This window comes from Odocoileus virginianus, chromosome 15 (genome assembly GCF_023699985.2).
Source record: "Odocoileus virginianus isolate 20LAN1187 ecotype Illinois chromosome 15, Ovbor_1.2, whole genome shotgun sequence".
NCBI classification, from domain to species: Eukaryota; Metazoa; Chordata; class Mammalia; order Artiodactyla; family Cervidae; genus Odocoileus; species Odocoileus virginianus.
Window position 1 is genome coordinate 2,646,567 of NC_069688.1, and position 18,159 is coordinate 2,664,725.

Sequence of the window (18,159 nt, forward strand, 5' to 3'; positions counted from 1 at the left end):
CCACGAGGGAAGTCCCTACATTAACTAGTTTAAAGGAGAACCTGGGGTGCAAAAGAATATGGATTTTTCTAATATGTATTGTGCTTAGTTTATTTTTTGTTGTCTAACTTGGCTGATAAAATATAATATACACCTTTTCACAATCCATGTTATACAGTCTCTCACCTTATAAATGAGTCTGCAGTAGATATGTGGGAGTTTGGTAAAATGTTCTTTTGTTTCCTCATTGATGAGGGTCTTAAGGGTGCCAGAGAGGTTATGGGATTCATCCAAGGTCACAGGACCAGGCTGATGTTGTTCTGTGACCGAACCAAACGTGAGCCAGCTTGCCTGGATGCACAGTGAAGCCAGCCTGCTGCCACGGGGTGAAGGAAAGCAGTGTTTGATGCCTGGAGAGAAGAGAATGGGGAGGCAAGTGAGACTCGAAGCCCTGGCAGCTTTCAGACAGGGTTTAAGAGCAGCATTTAGATGAGGGTCATAGGGTGTGTGATCAGTTGGTAGACATCTTTCTGACCGGTTGGTGGTGAGGCAACAGGGTGATATCAGAAATCTTAATCATCAACCTTGTGGTTCCAGTCAGTCTGGGATCCACATGCTGGTCAGCATCCTCTAATGCGAGGGGGTCTTGGTTTCTGCATGACAGCTCAGAAGTACAAGTCCGATTTTTGTGTCTACCCCTGCAGGAGAAACTGGGAGTCCTGTGACTCTGTTTCATTGCTCAGCCACCGTTTAGGTCATCACTGCTTTTCTTGCTTGACTGCTTTTCCTTTGTTTCTGCTCTTCTGTTCTTGCTTCCCCTCTCTTCCGTAATTAGTTACTGCTTGAGTCTGCTCTTTGGGACTTGGGGAGGCCAGACAAGAAGTGAGGACAGGCCGTGGGGGGAGTTACACCCGGGAAGACTCTGCAGAGCCCTGCTCAGTCTCAGTCCTGTCCCCCTTTTCTTTGATCTTCTTCTCTCCTGGGGGGAATGGGCAGGGCAAGAACAGGAGTAGAGTTTTGGATAGAGAGGTTAGTCGTGAACCCACAGGGGAGCGTGGTTTTAAGGGGACCCGGTTTCAGTCCTGAGACTGGACTTGCGGTCACTTGGCGGCCAGTGTGAACTCCTCCGCCTCGTCCTCTCACTGTCCAGTGTGCTGGTGAGGGACTCGGCACTGATCGTATCACTCTTAGTTCATTGCGCTTTTTTCCACCTTCGCCTTATTTCTTGACTTCCTCCCCTCCCACCTTCCCCATGCACATAAATCAGATTTTCTGGCAGTCCCAGGCATCTTGTACTTCCCAGAATCAGCCACATCATTTTATTCTAAATAAATAGGATGCACCATCTGGGGCTCTGAAGAGGATTTCTCGGGGACTGTTTGCAGAGGTGAGGGTGGGCCAGAGAGAGGCTGTGGTCCTTAGGACACGTGGCCACCGCGGACCTGCAGGGAGGAGGGGCAGAGACAGTGTCACCAGGGTTTAGGGAGAGTTCAGACTGTGGTTCATCTCTTTCCTGAGAACTTGGAAAACCTGTTCAGATCTCTCTCCTGAATTTAACACAGAGCACTGGAAATGGGCAGGACTCCTGAATGAGTGATCTTTGGTCGTGGAGCCAGATTGCAGTTTGCTGTGAATAAACAACCAGCATTTGTTGAATGAATATATAACTTACAAACTCGTGCAAGCAACAGTCATGCTGTGGGAAAAACAAATCATCTTGAAGCATTATTTTTCTAAAAGGTCCAGATGTAAAGTTTTCAAGTTGAGATGGTGGTTGCAGGGTAAGCCAGTTATTAACAGGATTTTCATTTAATGCTTAAAAACATAAGCCTTGATAAAGCAGTGTTGCCTAGCAATGTCAGGTTCTACCTGAAATAAATTTGCTGCACGTTATCTAATTGACTCTTCATGAAGACCTCCTAAGGCTACTTCCATTTGTCATATAAATTAACTCACCCTGGAGATGGTAAGTGGCTTGACTAGGGTTACCCCCCATTTCAGTATTAGGCTTGGCTGCCATCTGCTGACCTAATATTGGGGTACAGTTTCTTACGCAAAGTTGTGTGGGTCCTGTGTGCTTTGGATTGAATTTATTTTGGAATTAGAAAAGTAGTAATTTACAAGTGATACAAAGAGCGTTTACTGTGGTATGTGGGGCAAAATTCCTCATCAGACTCATTACAGTGATGGCATAGAAGTGTGTAAGCATCCACAAATCTAAAGATTGTAATTAGCCTTCGAGTCAGTACAAGTCAGCTTTTGCTGCCCAATGAGTTAGGGTAAATACTTGTTTTCAGAGGTCGGGAATTTTGAAATTGTGAATATGAAGGTATGACCGTCTCAGTGTCCTTCTACAGAAAGTAGCAAGCGGAATTCCTCCCCTGCTGTCCTTCCCTTCTCCGTTCCCACGTCCGATCAAAGCCCAGAGCGATGGGCACCTGAGAGCAGCAACAACCACAGCAGCTAACGCTCAGTGACTGCCACACCAGGCCCTCTGTCTGCGCGATCTCCGGACACACGTGGCCGCTGCTGGCGGCAGCTCCTGGCATAACCTGGCCTTCGTAAATGAAGGAACTTGTTGCCCTCTGAAGCCAGCAGTCACCAAGTGTTGAAGCCAGAGTGTAAACCCACACTCTATTAACCATCATGCTTGAAGGCAGAGATTATATCTGTCATTCTTGCCCCTTGCAACCCCTGGAAAAGTGACCCACAAAATATAGGTACTTGGCACGTTATTGGTCAAATTATGAAATCATTTATTGATGATGTGGAAATTGGGTTGAAATGTGGATACATGGTCAGATCTGGGGTGAATTCAGGATGGGGGCAGGAGAAATGTGGAAAAAGCATGGTAAAACTTGGAATTATGGTCACCTGTGGCGGGGGTCACATTGTTATAATCACGTCTGGAGCCATGGGCAACACTGGTGGTCACGGTTGGTGCCGGTGGTCCAGGCGTGTTGGACTGAGTGTGGTGAGGGGCAGCTTGGATGAACTCGAGTGGGCGTGCAGAGTGGGTTGTGGGAGAGATGCTGGCTGCAGGGTATGGTCCAGATCGGGGAAGGAACGGAATATTCCTGCACCTTTGCTCTCCCCCGCCCAGAGCTGACATCCTGACTGTGTTGTTTTCTCTTTTCAGGGGGACCGCGGTGCGCCTGGGATCCCCGGCCCTCCTGGCAACCGTGGAGAGCCAGGCGTGGCGGTTGCCGGCCCTCCGGTGAGTCTTTACCCACCCAGCACCTCCTCGCTCCAGGACACCCAGCCAGGGCCTGCTGCAACGGCTGGGCCGCTCCTTTCCGGGCTCATCTGGTGGTGGGTCACTGATCCCCGGGTCAGTCAGGCTGTAGGTCTGTCCACTGTAGCTGATGCTGTTAAAAACTTGGTGTATTTCTTACGGGAAGAAGGCTTCTGGGGAGACCAAGACGTGTCCTTTCAAAGAGGAGTGAAAGAACAAAGCTTATAAAAAAAGAAAAGGGGGAAAGAAAGGACTCACTGGTAAGACTTTGCAAAGACTGAGTGATAGTCAGTGAGCTTGGGCTGGTTGGGGGAGGGGTGTGGTCTTGGAGGAGTGACTTGCCTTCATGCTTTTTCAGGCAAAGGTGAGTTCATCATCCCTCTTCAATTAATATATCAGCGAGGACATAAATGGAATCAAGAAAGGTTTTTTTTTTAATAATTATATTTTATTTATTTGTTCCTGGCTTTGCTGGGTCTTCATCGCCATGAGATCTTTTCTCTAGTTCTGGCAAGTGAGGGCTACTGCATAGTTGTGATGCTCAGGCCTCTCCTCGCGGCGGCTTCTCTTGGTGCGGAGCACACAGGCTGTAGGGCAAGCAGCCTTCGGTAGTTGTGGCAGTACGTTCAGTAGTTGCAGCTCCCAGGCTCTAGAGCACAGGCTCAGTCATTGTGGGCCATGGGCTTAGTTACTATGGGACACGTGAGATCTTCCCAGTTCAGGGATTGAACCCGTGTCTCCTGCATTGGCAGGTAAAGGCTCAGATTCTTTACCACTGAGCCACCAGGGAAGCCCCCAAGAAAGGATTTTACCTGCAAATAAAATCTATGAAGTGGTCTTTGGATTGGTGGTTTTGGTGGATAATTCACAGCAGTCTACTAGGAAGCTCCAATACTCAGTCGTTTTCTGATATGGTTGCTAAGCCTCATCGAATCCAAACTGCCTATGTATCATGGATGATATTGTTGTCATCGTCATCGTCTTAACCCAGAAGCACAATCAGACTTTACCCCCATTAAACATAATCTGAATATAAATTGGAGCAATGCTTGACCTGGTCTCTGCTCGGTTCCTCATTCAAGAAACAAAGTCACACTGTGCCTCATTTGTCTCAGAGGATTTGAGAGGAAGCCCAGTGTATTATAGTGTGTGTGTTCAGCCACTAAGTCGTGTCCGACTCTGCCACCCCGTGGGCTTTCTCTGGATTTCCCAGGCAAGAGTACTGGAATGGGTTGCCCTTTCCTTCTCCGGGGTTATCTTCCCGACCCAGAGATCGAACCCATGTCTCCTGCTTCTCCTGCACTGGCTGGTGGGTTCTTTACCACTGAGCCACCTGGAAGCGCCATCACCCTCAGCACCACTTGTTAAGTAAACCTCTCCTTGTCCCAGTGCTGCTCCTACGCCCTCTCACTCTCTCCCTGAAACTCCCCCCAGAACCCTCGTCTGTGTCCTCTTCCTCCCGGAAATGACTGGAAATGACACCCTTGCTTCCAGTCCACCCCCAGCAACGGGGCTGCCTTCAAGGTGGGAAGACCTGTGCCCTTGCATCTTCCTAAAGGTCCCTGGGAAACAGGGAGAAGGCAGGTGATATCCTCTTGGAAATGCCCAGATGTAATCTGTTTTTCTTAATTTCTCTGCTAAAATTGCTGATGGAAAAAACACTTCTATTGCATCAGCTTTATCTTTCGTCTTTGGCTGTCTTTTACAATCTGTTGGTAACTAGAAGAAACAATATGGGAAAAGGTGTAGTGAAAAAATACAGCAGGCTCAGGCTTTCTTTTTGTTTCTGAAATCCTGCTTTTAACGGGGCCTTCTCTGCTGGAGTCAGGATTCTGAGTCCTGCAGGCGTTAGCCACTTAGAATAGAAACTGACCTGGAGTGGCCTGCCATCATTTCACGGGTCTCTGCATGTCCTGTCCACTCCCCGGGACTCACCATAGGAAAACCTTAACCAGAAAGCCAGGCAGCAGGGGAGGACACTTGCCTCCCCACCTCCCACGTCAGAGCCATGAAATCACCCCTGAAATACGTCCCCACCCAAGTGATTCCACCTGAAAAGGAATTGGCTGCCTCCAGCCGAGAGGCCACGAGTCAGCCGTTCAGGGTCCTTCCTCCACTTCCACTGATTAAAAGCTTCCGCGGTGGGTGAGTCCTTATCGAGCTTCCATAAATCCTGTCTTTGGCTGCTGGCCCGGGCTCCTTCCTGGTGGCCGGGCCGTCCGTGTGAGGGTTCGGCGGGGTGCGGAGGCGGGGTGGGCTGATGACAGGGTGTGAGTGCACCCCTCACGCCCCCAGGCTCGGCAGCCCCCTGCCACGGGCTGAGTGCTCTGTGTCTGGTGCTGGGTTCAGAGCATCCACGTCCTCAGCTTTTCCGTCCTGTGAAAGCTGGTTTATCCTTTGTTGAAGGCTGGGCTTCTGCATTAGCATCTCCCGAGATCAGGGTTCAAGGGCTGCGGATTTATTGGGGGAATTATCTCAGAAATCACCCCTTGGGGAGTGGCATCCTCCCCCGACAAGACCCTGGAGACGACAGGGGGCAGCTGCAGAGGTGTTCTACAAAAGTCGGGGCAGAGCCAGGGTCGACTCCTGGTGGGCGTCAGTGAAGGGCTGCTGGGGGTGGGTGGGGGCTGGTACTTGGGCTAAGCATCCCCCTGCAGCTACAGATGCCCCAGGGCAGGCACCTCAGCCAGGACCTGCCAGGTGGGTGCATGCCCAGAGGTCCTGGAGAGGGTCACTGACGATGTCTAGGGCTTCCCTGGTGGCTCAGTGGTAAAGAATCCTGCAATGTAGGATGACGCAGGCTCGATCCCTGGGTCGGGAAGATCCCCTGGAGGAGGAAATGGCAACCCGCTCCAGGTTTCTTGCCTGGGAACTCCCACGGACAGAGGAGCCTGGTGGGCTACAGTCCATGGGGCCGCAGAGAGTCAGACACCACCAAGTGATCACACTCGCCCTGAAGGTGTCTGCTTCTTCAGTGTTCTCCAGGTAAACAGCCTGAGGTTCAGAAGGGGAGGTGGCTTGGCTGACGGCACACAGCTAGTCCAGGGCCAGGGCCATCGCTTTCAGTCCTCCGAAGCCAGCTCTCTTCCTCTCTCCACTGGCCTGTGGCTTCCCCAGCGTGGGTGGGACTGCTCATTTCCATCCCCTCCTCCAGTTAAGGCTGGATTCCTCTGCTCCATCCTCCTGTGGCTCTGTGCTCCAAGGCTTGGGCAGCCAGGCGCAGCACTTACCCCTGGAAGGGAGCCCGTGGCTTTCTCTGCCAACCTCTGCACATCATCGGGCAGGGGAGTGGATGGAGAGAGAGTTGTTTGGCTTTCTACTTCTCCCTTCAAGACATTAACAAAACATCCCTTTTATCTTAAGGTTGCCTCTGATCTTCCTTAGCGGGGTCTGATAAGCTTAAAAATGACCCAGTTAGGCCTGAGGGCAGATCAGAGTGCTGTTGAACTTCACTGAGCCTCTGGGCCTGAGGTCAGCGAGGGCGGGCCTCCCCCGGCAGCCTGCACTCCAGGACCCCGGCCTGAGCAGTAGTTTGTAGATCAAGTGTGTAGGGAGGGTTGCAGCGCAGTCGTGTTGGTAGTGACACCTGGAAGCTTGCCTTGAACCTTTAAATGCCATAAAACTCCTCCCCTGACATCTTTCTCAGTCTCCATTGCCTGGAATCGCCTCTCCTTTCTCTCTTCAACGTTCCCTCTCTGGAGTCACTTGTTCTGACTTTGCTCAGGCACTGAGGGTTCACATACAAAGAAAAAGAGCTCACAGCCCTTTGTAGACCTACAGACAGAGAGCGAGAGGAAGCATGGCGCTGATGGTGTGTGAAAGCATCTGTCAGGGGTCCTGAGTGGAGCCGTTCTTTTCCCCACTTCCCCTCTTCCAGGGAGTAATACAGCAAGACTAGAAATGAAAGCCACTAAAAGCTGGAGCGGTCATGACCGCAGCTCATATGGCCTGCCCACTTGCAGCGTCCAGCTCTGAGCAAGATACCCACACCCATCCCCTCACTTATCTCATGAACGTCCTCTCATCCAGTCCTCCCAGCCACCCTGCCAAGCAGATCCTGTTCTCTCTTTATTTTGCAAATGAGGGAATCCATGTAAGAGATGTGACCCTTGCCTGAAGTCACAGTTAGGATGTCGGGGAGCTAGGATTGGACCCCAACGTCCTAGCTCCAAGCAGATGCCCTTAGCTGCTCTCCAAGCCAGGGCAGCAATAGAGCAGGGATTCGCGTTTACGTAGTCCTTCCTTGTGCCAGACTTGCCAGGCGGTGCTAGTGGTAAAGAACCCACCTGCCAAGGCAGGAGTCTCAGGAGATGCGGGTTCGATCCCTGGGCCGGGAAGATCCCCTGGAGGAGTAAATGGCAACCCACTCCAGTATCCTTGCTTGGAAAATCCCATGGACAGAGGAGCCTGGCAGGCTACAGTCCATGGGGTCACAGAGAGCTGGACACGACTAAGTGACCGAGAACACACTTTCCTCTTGCCAGGGTCGTCTCACATTCTTTACTGCTTTAGACCTACTGACTTGCAAGTCTCACTGTTGTTTCTGTTTGTATGTCTTGTCCCCGGGTTTAGTCCAGTTCCTTTGTCTCTAAGAACCACACCGCTGCTCCTACTGACCCCAGGTCAGGCTGGCCTGTTGCCCTTCTAAAGGAGTGTGTGCAGACAGTAGCCCCATCTCGCCCGGCTGCTACTTGGGGACCCCAGGCATTTCTGGGCAGTCACCCCAAGGACTTAGGACAGGTGCTGCAGCTTCATTCATTCCCGGTTCTCTCCTGTTCTGTGCTCAGTGCGAGGTCCCCTGGGCTGCAGAGGAGGAGCTGTCACCGCCCCGGACCCCAGAACACGTGCTATGTCATCCAGTCGTGTCCGACTCTTTGTGACCCTGTGGACTGTAGCCTTCCAGGCTCCATGGCAGTCTGCAAGCAAGAATTACTGGAGTCGGGTGCCAGGCCCTCCTCCAGGGAATCTTCCTGACCCAGGGATTGAACCCATGTCTCTTAGGTCTCCTGTATTGGCAGGCGGGTTCTTTACCACTAGTGCCACCTGGGAAACCCAGGCCCCAGGGCCCCTTGTATAACCAGGAGCTGAGTATCCCAAATATCCCAATCTTGGCTTTTAGATTGAAGTCTCAGGGGGACTCCTCTGTTGTTGGAAGAAAAAAAAAGGTTTTAAATAAATTTCTACTCTCATTTCCAATTGAAAATGCTCTTTCTAATCTCGACAAGGCTTTTTGTGGTTCCTAATAATAATTCCCAAGGCCTACTGAGCGCTTACACAAATGGGCAAGGCTCCAGTGCTGGCTTTTTAATGCATTGCCTTCTCAGTCTTCACAGTGGTCCTGTGAGCCTGAACTGTGATTGTGTCCAGCTTACAGATGAGGACACTCAGGCTTGGAGAGGTTCAGACAGTGGGCCTGGCTCAGTCTGCTGAGAAGGGCAAAGCAAGTGTTTGAACCTGCCCTGGGAGCCCAGCATGTAGCCTGGTACCCATGAGCCCTTCAGATAAAAGATGATGGAGAATAAAATGTGCTGTGTCTTCAGATAGATATCTATAGAGAGGAGGAGCAAGGTAGAGGGGATCAAATTTCAAGTTTAGATATCTATAAATTGCAGTTTTTTAATTGATGAAAAAAGATTTATTGTTTGGTCTTACGGAGCTTCCCATGGTCTGGACATTGCTCAGAGAGTAGCTCAGTGCTTCCTGGTCCCCATGTTTCCTGTACACCCATACTTGGGCCTCAGGGTTGGAGCAGATTCGGGTTTGCTCTTTCCGGCAAGACTTCACAGGCTGTGTGTCCTTCCAGCAGGAGGTGTCTGACGTCTGGTGGTGTCTTGTCCTGACCTTCACAGCCTTTGATGTCCAAGCCTTAGATCAATTAGCACATCAAGGCTTGCAAATTGGTTCAATCAGTTCTTTTATGTATTAGCTCCAGTCCTTCTATATGGAGAGGTGTTCCCTCATTTACAGTTTGGATACCCAGTGGAGCCCTTCCTAGGGAAGGCAGATTATAATGTTTTCCTGTTAATTATTTTCAAATAATGACTTAGTTCCCTGGTATCTTGCAAAGATGATCAATGAGGTGTTCTTGGTTTTTATCAATAATTTTGAACTCAGATTTAAACACATTCAGTTTGTTTTAATGTATGGCAGATATTCTTCCTTTTGCTGTCCAGATTGTCTTATTTGATACAAATCAGAGCCTCTTTGGGGTGGCCCTAAGTACTTTTGACACACGCCTAGCAGTCTTTGGGTTTCCCAGATGGTGCTAGTGGTAAAGAAAAAGTGGAAGTGAAAGTTACTCAGTCATGTCCAACTCTTTGTGACCCATGAACTATACAGTTCATGGCATTCTCCAGGCCAGAATACTGGAGTGGGTAGCCTTTCCCTTCTCAAGGGGGTCTTCCCAACCCAGCAGTCAAACCCAGGTCTCCCACACTGCAGGCAGATTCTTTACCAGCTGAGCCACAGTAGTGAAGAGCCCGCCTGCCAATGCAGACGTAAGAGACGCTGATGGGTAGTTTCCCTGATCTTTGGAATGACAGGATGTTCCAGATTTGGATATACTCCTTGACCAGTTCTGGGATCAGTCATTTCTCCAAGGAGTTGTAGTTCCTTTTAAGTGAAACAAAGGCCAAGTGGAACAAATGGTATCAAAGGCCAAAATATGTGTGTTGGGTAAAGTGACTCTTGAACAAATCCATCAGAGGGTGTGATCTCAGAAATAGGGTTGTTATTGTGGAACATGTGTTTAGGTTTCAGATTTCAGACTGACATTGGGAAGTCGTTCCACAGTCGTTCCACAATCCCTCCTCCACAGCACACTCCTCTATTTCTTAAAAGTATAGTGGCAAGACAGTTGTGGGCATGCCTGTTACGGGCCAGGCACCGGTCCTGTTCTCTGATTCGAGGCTCTGCTTCTCATCATAGGAGCTAAGGTGATCTCCCAGCTTTGTGTTATAAATAAGGAAGCTGAAGCTCAGAGAAACACAGTGATGTGCTCAAGCTCAAACAATTAATAACTGAGAGAACTAAGATTTGAAATGAAGACCTTTTTGGCAACCAATTCCATCCATCACAAGGGGATGTTATATTAAATGACACATGAGAGGAATCCAACACTTAGGCTGATGAACAAGTCAAATGCTAGAGGTGGATCTTGGAGTTCAATTTGGAAACAAAAAGTGACTCTAAAATCTGGCAGCATGCCCCAGGCCAGTAGTAAACTGTCCTTAGCCCTTTCCTTGAGGAGTAAGTACTCAGCCTCAGTAAGGAGCTACTGTGCTAGGAATGAAATTTGGATGTATGTGTATTGGTCCACGGGTGCCATTGACCTTCAGCTTGATGAGAGCATGAAAGCTCATGGAGGGGGAAGTGACCTCTGAGTCAGGGAGATTCCGGGTGGGATTCTGAGTCCATTGTCTTCTCTTAAAAAAAAATTACTTACTTATGTTTAGCTGTGCTGGGTCTTCGTTGCTGCACAAGGGCTCTCTCCAGTTGCAGAGAGTGGGGGAGCGCCCTGATTGCAGCGCTTGGGCTTCCCTTTGCGCTGGCTTCCCTTGTTGCAGAGCACGGGCTCGACCTGCACGGGCTTCAGTAGCTGAGGCTTCGGGCTCTAGAGCAGAGGCTCGGGAGCTGTGGCACACGGGCTTAGCACGTGGAATCTTCCCAGACCAGGGACTGAACCCATGGCCCCTGTCTACCATGCTTGGTGTATGTGAGGCTCCCAGTAAATATTTTCAGAGCACAATAAGGAAATTATGTCATGTATTGCTCTTATAGAAATCTTCTATGAGGGTTAAAAGGGCTGTTTGTGTTTCTTGGGAGGATTTTTTAGGTTGATACGAGTAACGTACTGGAGTAGGAAATGGCAACCCACTCCAGTATTCTTGTCTGGAAAATTCCATGGACAGAGGTGTCTGCTAGAGCTCCATGGGGTCTCAAAGTCCATGGGGTTGCAAAAAGGCCCACTACTGAGCACACACACCGCACCCCCACCGACCCCTGCATTGCGAGGCAGACTCTTGCCCACTGGACCACCAGGGAAGCCTGGAGCTCACTGTCTGCTTACCTGCTTGACTTAGTTCTCTGGAAGTTTCCCCTACTTTAGTGCTCAACTCTACACTGAGAACGATGCTTATTTTATTTTATCAGGAATTTCTGGGACGTATTTAATGGGCAGGCTTTTAGGTTACCTGGTCTGTCGTACTGTCTGGGGCCTGTGCCTTTGTATGAAATCTCTGCTCCCTCTTCAGATATCTCGGAGGTTCTCCTGGGTGCCCGGGACGGAGAACGGGTGGTGGGACTCACCCCACCTGGAGAGGGACTCGCGATGTGGCTTGGGCTGGTTCTTTGTCTCTTCTGGCCTTAGTTTGATCATCAGTGATGAGGATGATAACACTTGATTTTCAAGTTCTCATGCCACAAAGTTAGTTTTAGCAGCATGCCGTGTGCTGGGCTCTGCTGTGTCCCGGCTCTTCCCGGGGCTGAGTCCTGGAGAGTGCGTGCTGAGCGCTCCCAGGGCAGAGGAGAGAGGACAGACAGGCCTGGAAGCGCTGACAGTACCAGGCCATCCGTCCCAGATGGGGTGACCCAGGGGCTGGGCACCGGTTCTAACGAGCCCCCTGGGAGAGGCCTGGGAGACGTCCAAGGGTGCTGACATCTGCCCTGAGAACCCACGTGTGGCAAGGAGAACGTGTCCAGGCAGGTGGGCAGGGCGGCGTCTTCTCTGCAGATGGGAAGGCCTGGGGCCCAGGGCCAGTGCCGCTCACTCGGGGCCTGCCACTCAACACTAGTGCCTCAGGCACGGCGCGCCTCTGCAGTGCAGCTCGGGAAGCCAGGTTGTAGGCTGGTCCCACGTGTGGGATGGCAGACCCTGATGTGTGTGTGCGCGCATGCACACGTGTATCTGTATGCATGCGTGCGTGTGCAGGAAGGGGCACCGCTGCAGCATCAGCCACGCAGCCCACTCTGGGGGGTCTAGACGTGACCCTTTCCCCACCCATCCTACCCAAGCAAGCAGGGCACACAGCACAAGAATGCTGAAACATGGGGTCCACTCCACACCAGGGCTAGAGATGGGCTAGGCGTCAGACACCCGCTGGGTGCCAGGATGGGGCAGCACCAATGCAGGGCAGATGGAGAAGGTTCCAGGAGGATCCCCACACACAGCGATAGTGGGTGCGTGAGAGAGGGGATGACGCTGTGCCTTAAAGATGCAGGAAGCCCTTAAAAAGAATGACTGTTGCCATTTGCAGCAGTATGGGTGGACCTAGAGAGTGTCATAGTGAGTGAAGTAAGTCAGAAGGAGAAGGAGAAACATCATGTGACATCCTTTACATGTGGACTCTAAAAAGAAATGATACAAATGAAGTTACAAAACAGAAACCAGCTCACAGACTTATGGTTGCCTGGGAGAAAGGAGGGGAGGAAGGGGCAGTTAGAGTTTGGGATGGACGTGTACACACCGCTGTATTTAGAATAGACAGCCAACAAGGACATACTATACAGCACAGGGAGCTCTGCTCAAGGTTATGTGATGGCCTGGATGGGAGGGGAGTTGGGGGGAGAATGGATCGTGTACACGTATGGCCGAGTCCCTCTGCTGTCCACCTGAAACTGTCACAACACTGTCAATCAACTATACCCCAAGACAAAATAAAAAGCTCTGGGAGAAGGTGAGGGTGGGATGTTTCAAGAGAACAGCATTGAAACATGTATATTATCTAGGGTGAAACAGATCACCAGCCCAGGTTGGGTGCATGAGACAAGTGCTCGGACCTGGTGCACTGGGAAGACCCAGAGGGATCGGGTGGAGAGGGAGGTGGGAGGGGGGGACCGGGATGGGGAATACATGTAAATCCATGGCTAATTCATTTCAATGTATGACAAAAACTACTGCAATGATGTAAAGTAGTTAGCCTCCAACTAATAAAAATAAATGGAAAAAAAAAAAAAAAGATGGGAGGGCGTTAGCTCTTCCTCAAGGACCTAGCCTCAGAGATGAACACCACAGCACGTTTAAACAAACATTTCCCTTCCAGTTTGCTTACTGTCTTGTCTGTTTGTTTCTTAGGGCCCCTCTGGACCACCAGGAGAGAAAGGTCCCCCGGTACAGTATGATTTAAATACAGGGCTGTGTCTTGATGGGAGAAATTATGCGCTAATCATAGCCATTTGAAGTTGGAGGGGCATCAAAGACAGTAGTTAAAAAAAAAATTCTTTAACGTTACACAGTGCAGACTCTCCAAGACCCAGGCACTCAGCTGTGGCATGGTGGAGTCGGGAGGCGGGTCGTCCCGTGCCGTGAGCTCAGTGACAGCTGGAGAGACCGGTGCTGCCTTTGCTTTTTGCCACCTCTGCTTCCCTCTAGACGGACAGCTGTGGTTTCACGCATGTCATCATGTTGCCAGAGGAAGCAATTTTGAATCCCGGCTTCACTGCCCCCAGCCACAGAGCCAGGAGCCAGTGAGGGCGCTCTCTTAATCTGTGAGGCGGGACGGAAGGTCTAGGAAGATTTCCTGTAGGAAGTGAGATCCGTAATTGAAAGATGATTTGGGCCGACTCCTGATACCGTCTGGAAATTATCAGTAGGATGGCAACGACTTTCCAATAAAAAACAGTCACTTGAGTGCCGAGCTCTGCACTGGGCCTCTCGCAGGTCAGTCTGTCCCGCCGGCGGGCCCCCGAGGCTGGTAACCGACCCTGCGCCCGGGGTGAGCTCAGGCCCGTCACTGCAGGAGTAGGAAGGGGGCCTGCGAAGGGGCCTGGGCAGTCGGGCTCATGGGGAAGGTTTTCTGGAGTGTTCTCTCTGTGTGTTGAAGACAGCCGCTCCTCAGCCCAGGCTGCTCTCAGGGACCCACATTCCAACCGGCTGCTCAGAGCACCAGACGGTTGGTCAAGGAGAACCGACCCCAGGAAAGGGGGCCCTTGGTTTGTGTTTTAACTGTTGAGGGATGTCTTCTTTTTCTTCAGGGATCTCGAGGCCCACCTGGTTTTCCCGGCCCCCAGGGACCAGCTGGCCAGGATGTAAGTAAAGGCAAGGGCTGCAGGTGACCCTGCCCTCCCCTCTCCTGGCCTCCCTTGACCAGGGAACCCCCGGAGGAGCTGTTTTCTGCACTGAGCCCCGCCCGCTCCCCCAGGAGCTTGTTGTGTGTTCACCGTGACCTCTAATCGTGTGTTGTCTGCTTGCAGTCCTTTTGCTTCTGTGTGATGCTCTCAGAACCTTGTAATTCTGGGTGTATCCCACACAACACCTCCTGCTGTTTCGCCCTCCTCTTTTTCAAAGTCGGTCCTCCTGCCTGTGTTTGAAAAGACGGCCGGAGTTGAAGATTAGATGTGTGAGTGTGTGTCCACATGTGCACAACACGTACGCACTTCCAATTTTGTGTTTTGGAAAGGGCTCCTGAGCAGGGTGGCTCACTGCTCTGAGCATTGGCCCGGTTGATGTACCCTGAGAGGCTCGGGGTCTGCAGCTGAGGTTGGAAGCTGTGGGCTTTTGTTGGCACCAGTCTTGATGGTTGGGCGATCTGTTTTCTCCTGAGGTGCACTTGGCAGATAGGTTGGGGGAGAGGCTGGGCAGAGTGGATCAGGATGACGTGCTTAGCAGAGTTAATGTTTGCTTTCTCCCTTCTTTTAGGGTGCACCAGGAAATCCAGGAGAAAGAGGGCCTCCTGGCAAACCAGTATGTCATCTAACTGTTCTGGATGAATCTTGGCCATCAGGGGTTCAGCCAGAATAAAATGCAACTCGGATGGCTCAAGAAGCTTGAAGAAGGGGCTTTTTACAAAGCTGTGGGCAGAGGGAACTAATCAGAGGTGGCTGTGATGCCCAGAGATAAACACGGAGGGAAGCCAGTACCACCTTGCGCTCATCTTCAGAGCCAAGAGAAAGCCGGAATGGTGGGGAAGGGACTGCCAGATGGGAGCAGAAATTGCGGGTTCAGAGCCACTGCCAGGAAGCCTGGCCAGAGGCTGGGAGGGAGCAGTGCCCCCCACCCCTGGTTTCCCCGTGTGCCTCTCTTTGGTCCAGCTCGCCTGAGCGCCAGAGGCAGGTGAGTCCCCTGATACACCCCCAGGACTTGGAGCAGGACTGAGAGGGATGGATGGGGACCTGGGGGTGAGCAAATGGACAAGAGCCACTTCTTGTCCATGGCTAGCTCCTCACTGGCCTGTGTCCTGCCCTTTTTCTCAGCAATGTCAGTTCCTTCTGGTTTCCCCCCTTTTAGAGTAGAAACTTTCTTTCTTCTCTCGTAAGGAGAGCTACAGGAGCTTGTGCAGGACGAGACAGTCCTGAGCGTCTGGTCCCGGGCATCATGGCCGTGGTCTCGGCTCCTGCAGGCGTCCCTCGTGTGCAGTGCATCAGCTCTGGGAACCCAGCCCCCAGATTAAGTTACCAACTCCAGAGATGCTCCGAAGGCTTAGCCACCTAACCAGGCTACCGGTGGGCCCTCCAGGGAAGGAACAGTGAGGATGAGCAGGTCTGGGTGGGCAGGAAGCCGCTGGGAAGATACAGGAGAAATCAGCCCTTTGAAACCTGCTGCCCGTGAAGGAAGAGACAGTGGCAGCCCGACTGGGGAGTCCCAGGCTCGAGACTGGCTTCAGAAACCAGGGACTCCCCTGGGCAGAGGCTTGCCCTCAGCATGGCTGTCTGTCTGCTCTGGGAGCCCGGCCTGCTGGAAGTGCCAGTCAGGCAGAGACCCAAGGCCTGGAGGCCCCTGGAGGCCCCCCCAGAGCGTCTGTCTCTGCCTCGTCCAGGCTGCTGGGCGCAGCAGACGCCTGGAGGGGCATCCTGGTCTCCTAGAAGCGTCCTGAAACTTCATTAAGACCTGCCAGTGGGATGACTGAAAAGTCTTGCTGGAGGTTGGGGGTACTTATTCATATGCTCCTCCTCCTCCATGGAGTCAGATTTACAGCAGCCAAATAAAACTCCAGTACCCAAGTGCCAGGCCCTGGTGAAGTGGGTGGAAGAGTTAAGGTTCAAGCTAAGGGCTGAAGGGGGTCCAGATGACCTCTGCCAAATCCAGACCTTGACACCTCTGCAGAGAGAAGTGTGTCCGCAGAGTCCAGCGAACTGGATGGGCTAACCCTGACGTCTCACAGCTGGTTTCTGGCAGACAGAGAGCATCGGTCTCTCTTGACTCCGTTTAAGTTCACAGAACACACTCCCCCAACGTGGTCCTGGGTATGCTGAGTTTCTGTCAGGGTCTCTGGTCTCGATAATCAGACGAGTCACATTCTCAGGGGTCTCCAGGACTCCCCTCAGGTTCAGTGACTCACCAGAAGGGCCCCCAGAGCTCGGGAGAGCTGTTACACTCAGGATGATGGTTTAGTCCAGGGAAGGAGCCCCCGAGACACGTGGCTGGGCCTCCTTGTGTCCCCGCCTCTTACTCGGCTCTCCCAAAAGTTGTGTGTAATCCAAGTCCACGGGGGTGACCCTGAGTGGTCTGAAATTCAGCAGGGGTTGCCACTGACGGACGCTCACCCAGACCAGGCTTGCCTTCCTGGGTGGTCTTGGTCACTCCACCGTCTCCTGCCCTCCCAGAGGTCAGACTGACACTCCCTGGCCCCAGGCCCCCACCTTAGACGACACTGTTAACTGCATGGCCCAAGGCCCTAGGTAACCAAAGGCACTCTTCTCAGGCAGGGCATTCCAAGGACAGTAGTCATCTTTCCAGAGCAGCTGGGGCCATTCTTTGGGATGTGAAGGGTTGGGACAACCAAGGCCTCTCCTGTGGTCACCAGCCCTCCGAGGGTGGACAGTGGGCCCTGGGTGGGGTTCCTCCAGGGCTGCACCCCTAGAATCCCAGTAGCAGGAATCCCTTGTCTACACTCGGGTGCTCTAGAAAGCCTCTGGTGGGGATTCTTGTGCCTAATGATTGATTAAGGTGACGCCTGTTAAGATGAAAGGAAGCAGGGCATGGTGGGCGAAGAGGCAGTCGGAGTTGTGGGTTCAGCCGGCATCCGGCCTCGGCCTGACCCCACCGGGAGCGCTCGGGTGTGAGCAGTGAACAGAGTTGGCCCGTCAGGAAGCGGCTCTCACTCACCTGCACGTCAGCCCATCAGTGGCTGTAGCTGGCGTCTCTGTGACCAGCCAGCCAGCATCCTGGCAGCAGGTGGCTGGTGCCCAGGAGGTAATGAGAGCCTGGGCAGGGCACAGACTGTCTCTCTGCACCCCTGCACTTCCTACCCATCAGCCACCGACTGGCCACGGCCTCCTCACCGGCCTTGCTCCTGTGTGTTCAGACCTCTCTCAGGAGGCCCACAGAAATGGGTCACAACAGGGTATTGATTAAATTATCCCCAGGGCACACTGTACTTAGACGGGAAATCCACCCCTTGTTCTCTCTCCTAACTGATGCCCAGCAGTGCTCATGGAGCTCTAACAACTCTATAGAGGGCTCAAATGTCAGCAGAAAAATAGCCCCCAGGATACAAGGCCAGCAGTATAAAAATATCCCAATTTGTAAGAGAAAAAAAGACCTCCCAATTTAGACAGTATGGATCTTATGTTATTAACTTGCCAGGGGAAAACACGCAGTGTCAAAATAAAACCCCTCTCCTCTTTTAAAGTTTTACTCAATCAGCATGTGGCACAGGTTGGCCTTCTTTCCCAGGGTTGGTCTCCAATAACTAAGGGTGTTCTAGGCTTTGTCCAGCAGGTGCAGCCTAGGCGAGCTCTCCCTGCAGGCCACGGGCCCCTTCAGAACCTCTGACTCTGACTCAGTCCGACCCCAGTCTCTCTCAGGTGGCGTCCTCTTGCAACCCAGGGCAGTGATTGAATACTTGAGCATTTCAGCTCAGGAAGCATGGCGTACACCCAGCCAGTGCCAAGGTTATCCTATGCAAACTTACACAATGCCTCTGCCACTGTCTGCAGCCACAGGATGTGGCAGAAACCCCATGGAGTCAGGGAAAGTGGGGCAGCCAGGAAATTGTCTCTGTAACAGG

General features: G+C 52.0%; 1 protein-coding gene across 1 annotated transcript in view; it reads left to right on the forward strand.

Annotated features, from left to right (window-relative positions):
• The window catches only part of COL22A1 (collagen type XXII alpha 1 chain), a 197,316-nt gene that overhangs the window by 128,948 nt on the left and 50,209 nt on the right, over positions 1 to 18,159 (forward strand). Inside the window, exons 39-42 of the mRNA XM_070476953.1 lie at positions 3,119 to 3,196; positions 13,287 to 13,322; positions 14,186 to 14,239; positions 14,850 to 14,894. Coding sequence (XP_070333054.1) covers positions 3,119 to 3,196; positions 13,287 to 13,322; positions 14,186 to 14,239; positions 14,850 to 14,894 — 213 coding nt within the window. The remainder of the gene's footprint in view (positions 1 to 3,118; positions 3,197 to 13,286; positions 13,323 to 14,185; positions 14,240 to 14,849; positions 14,895 to 18,159) is intronic.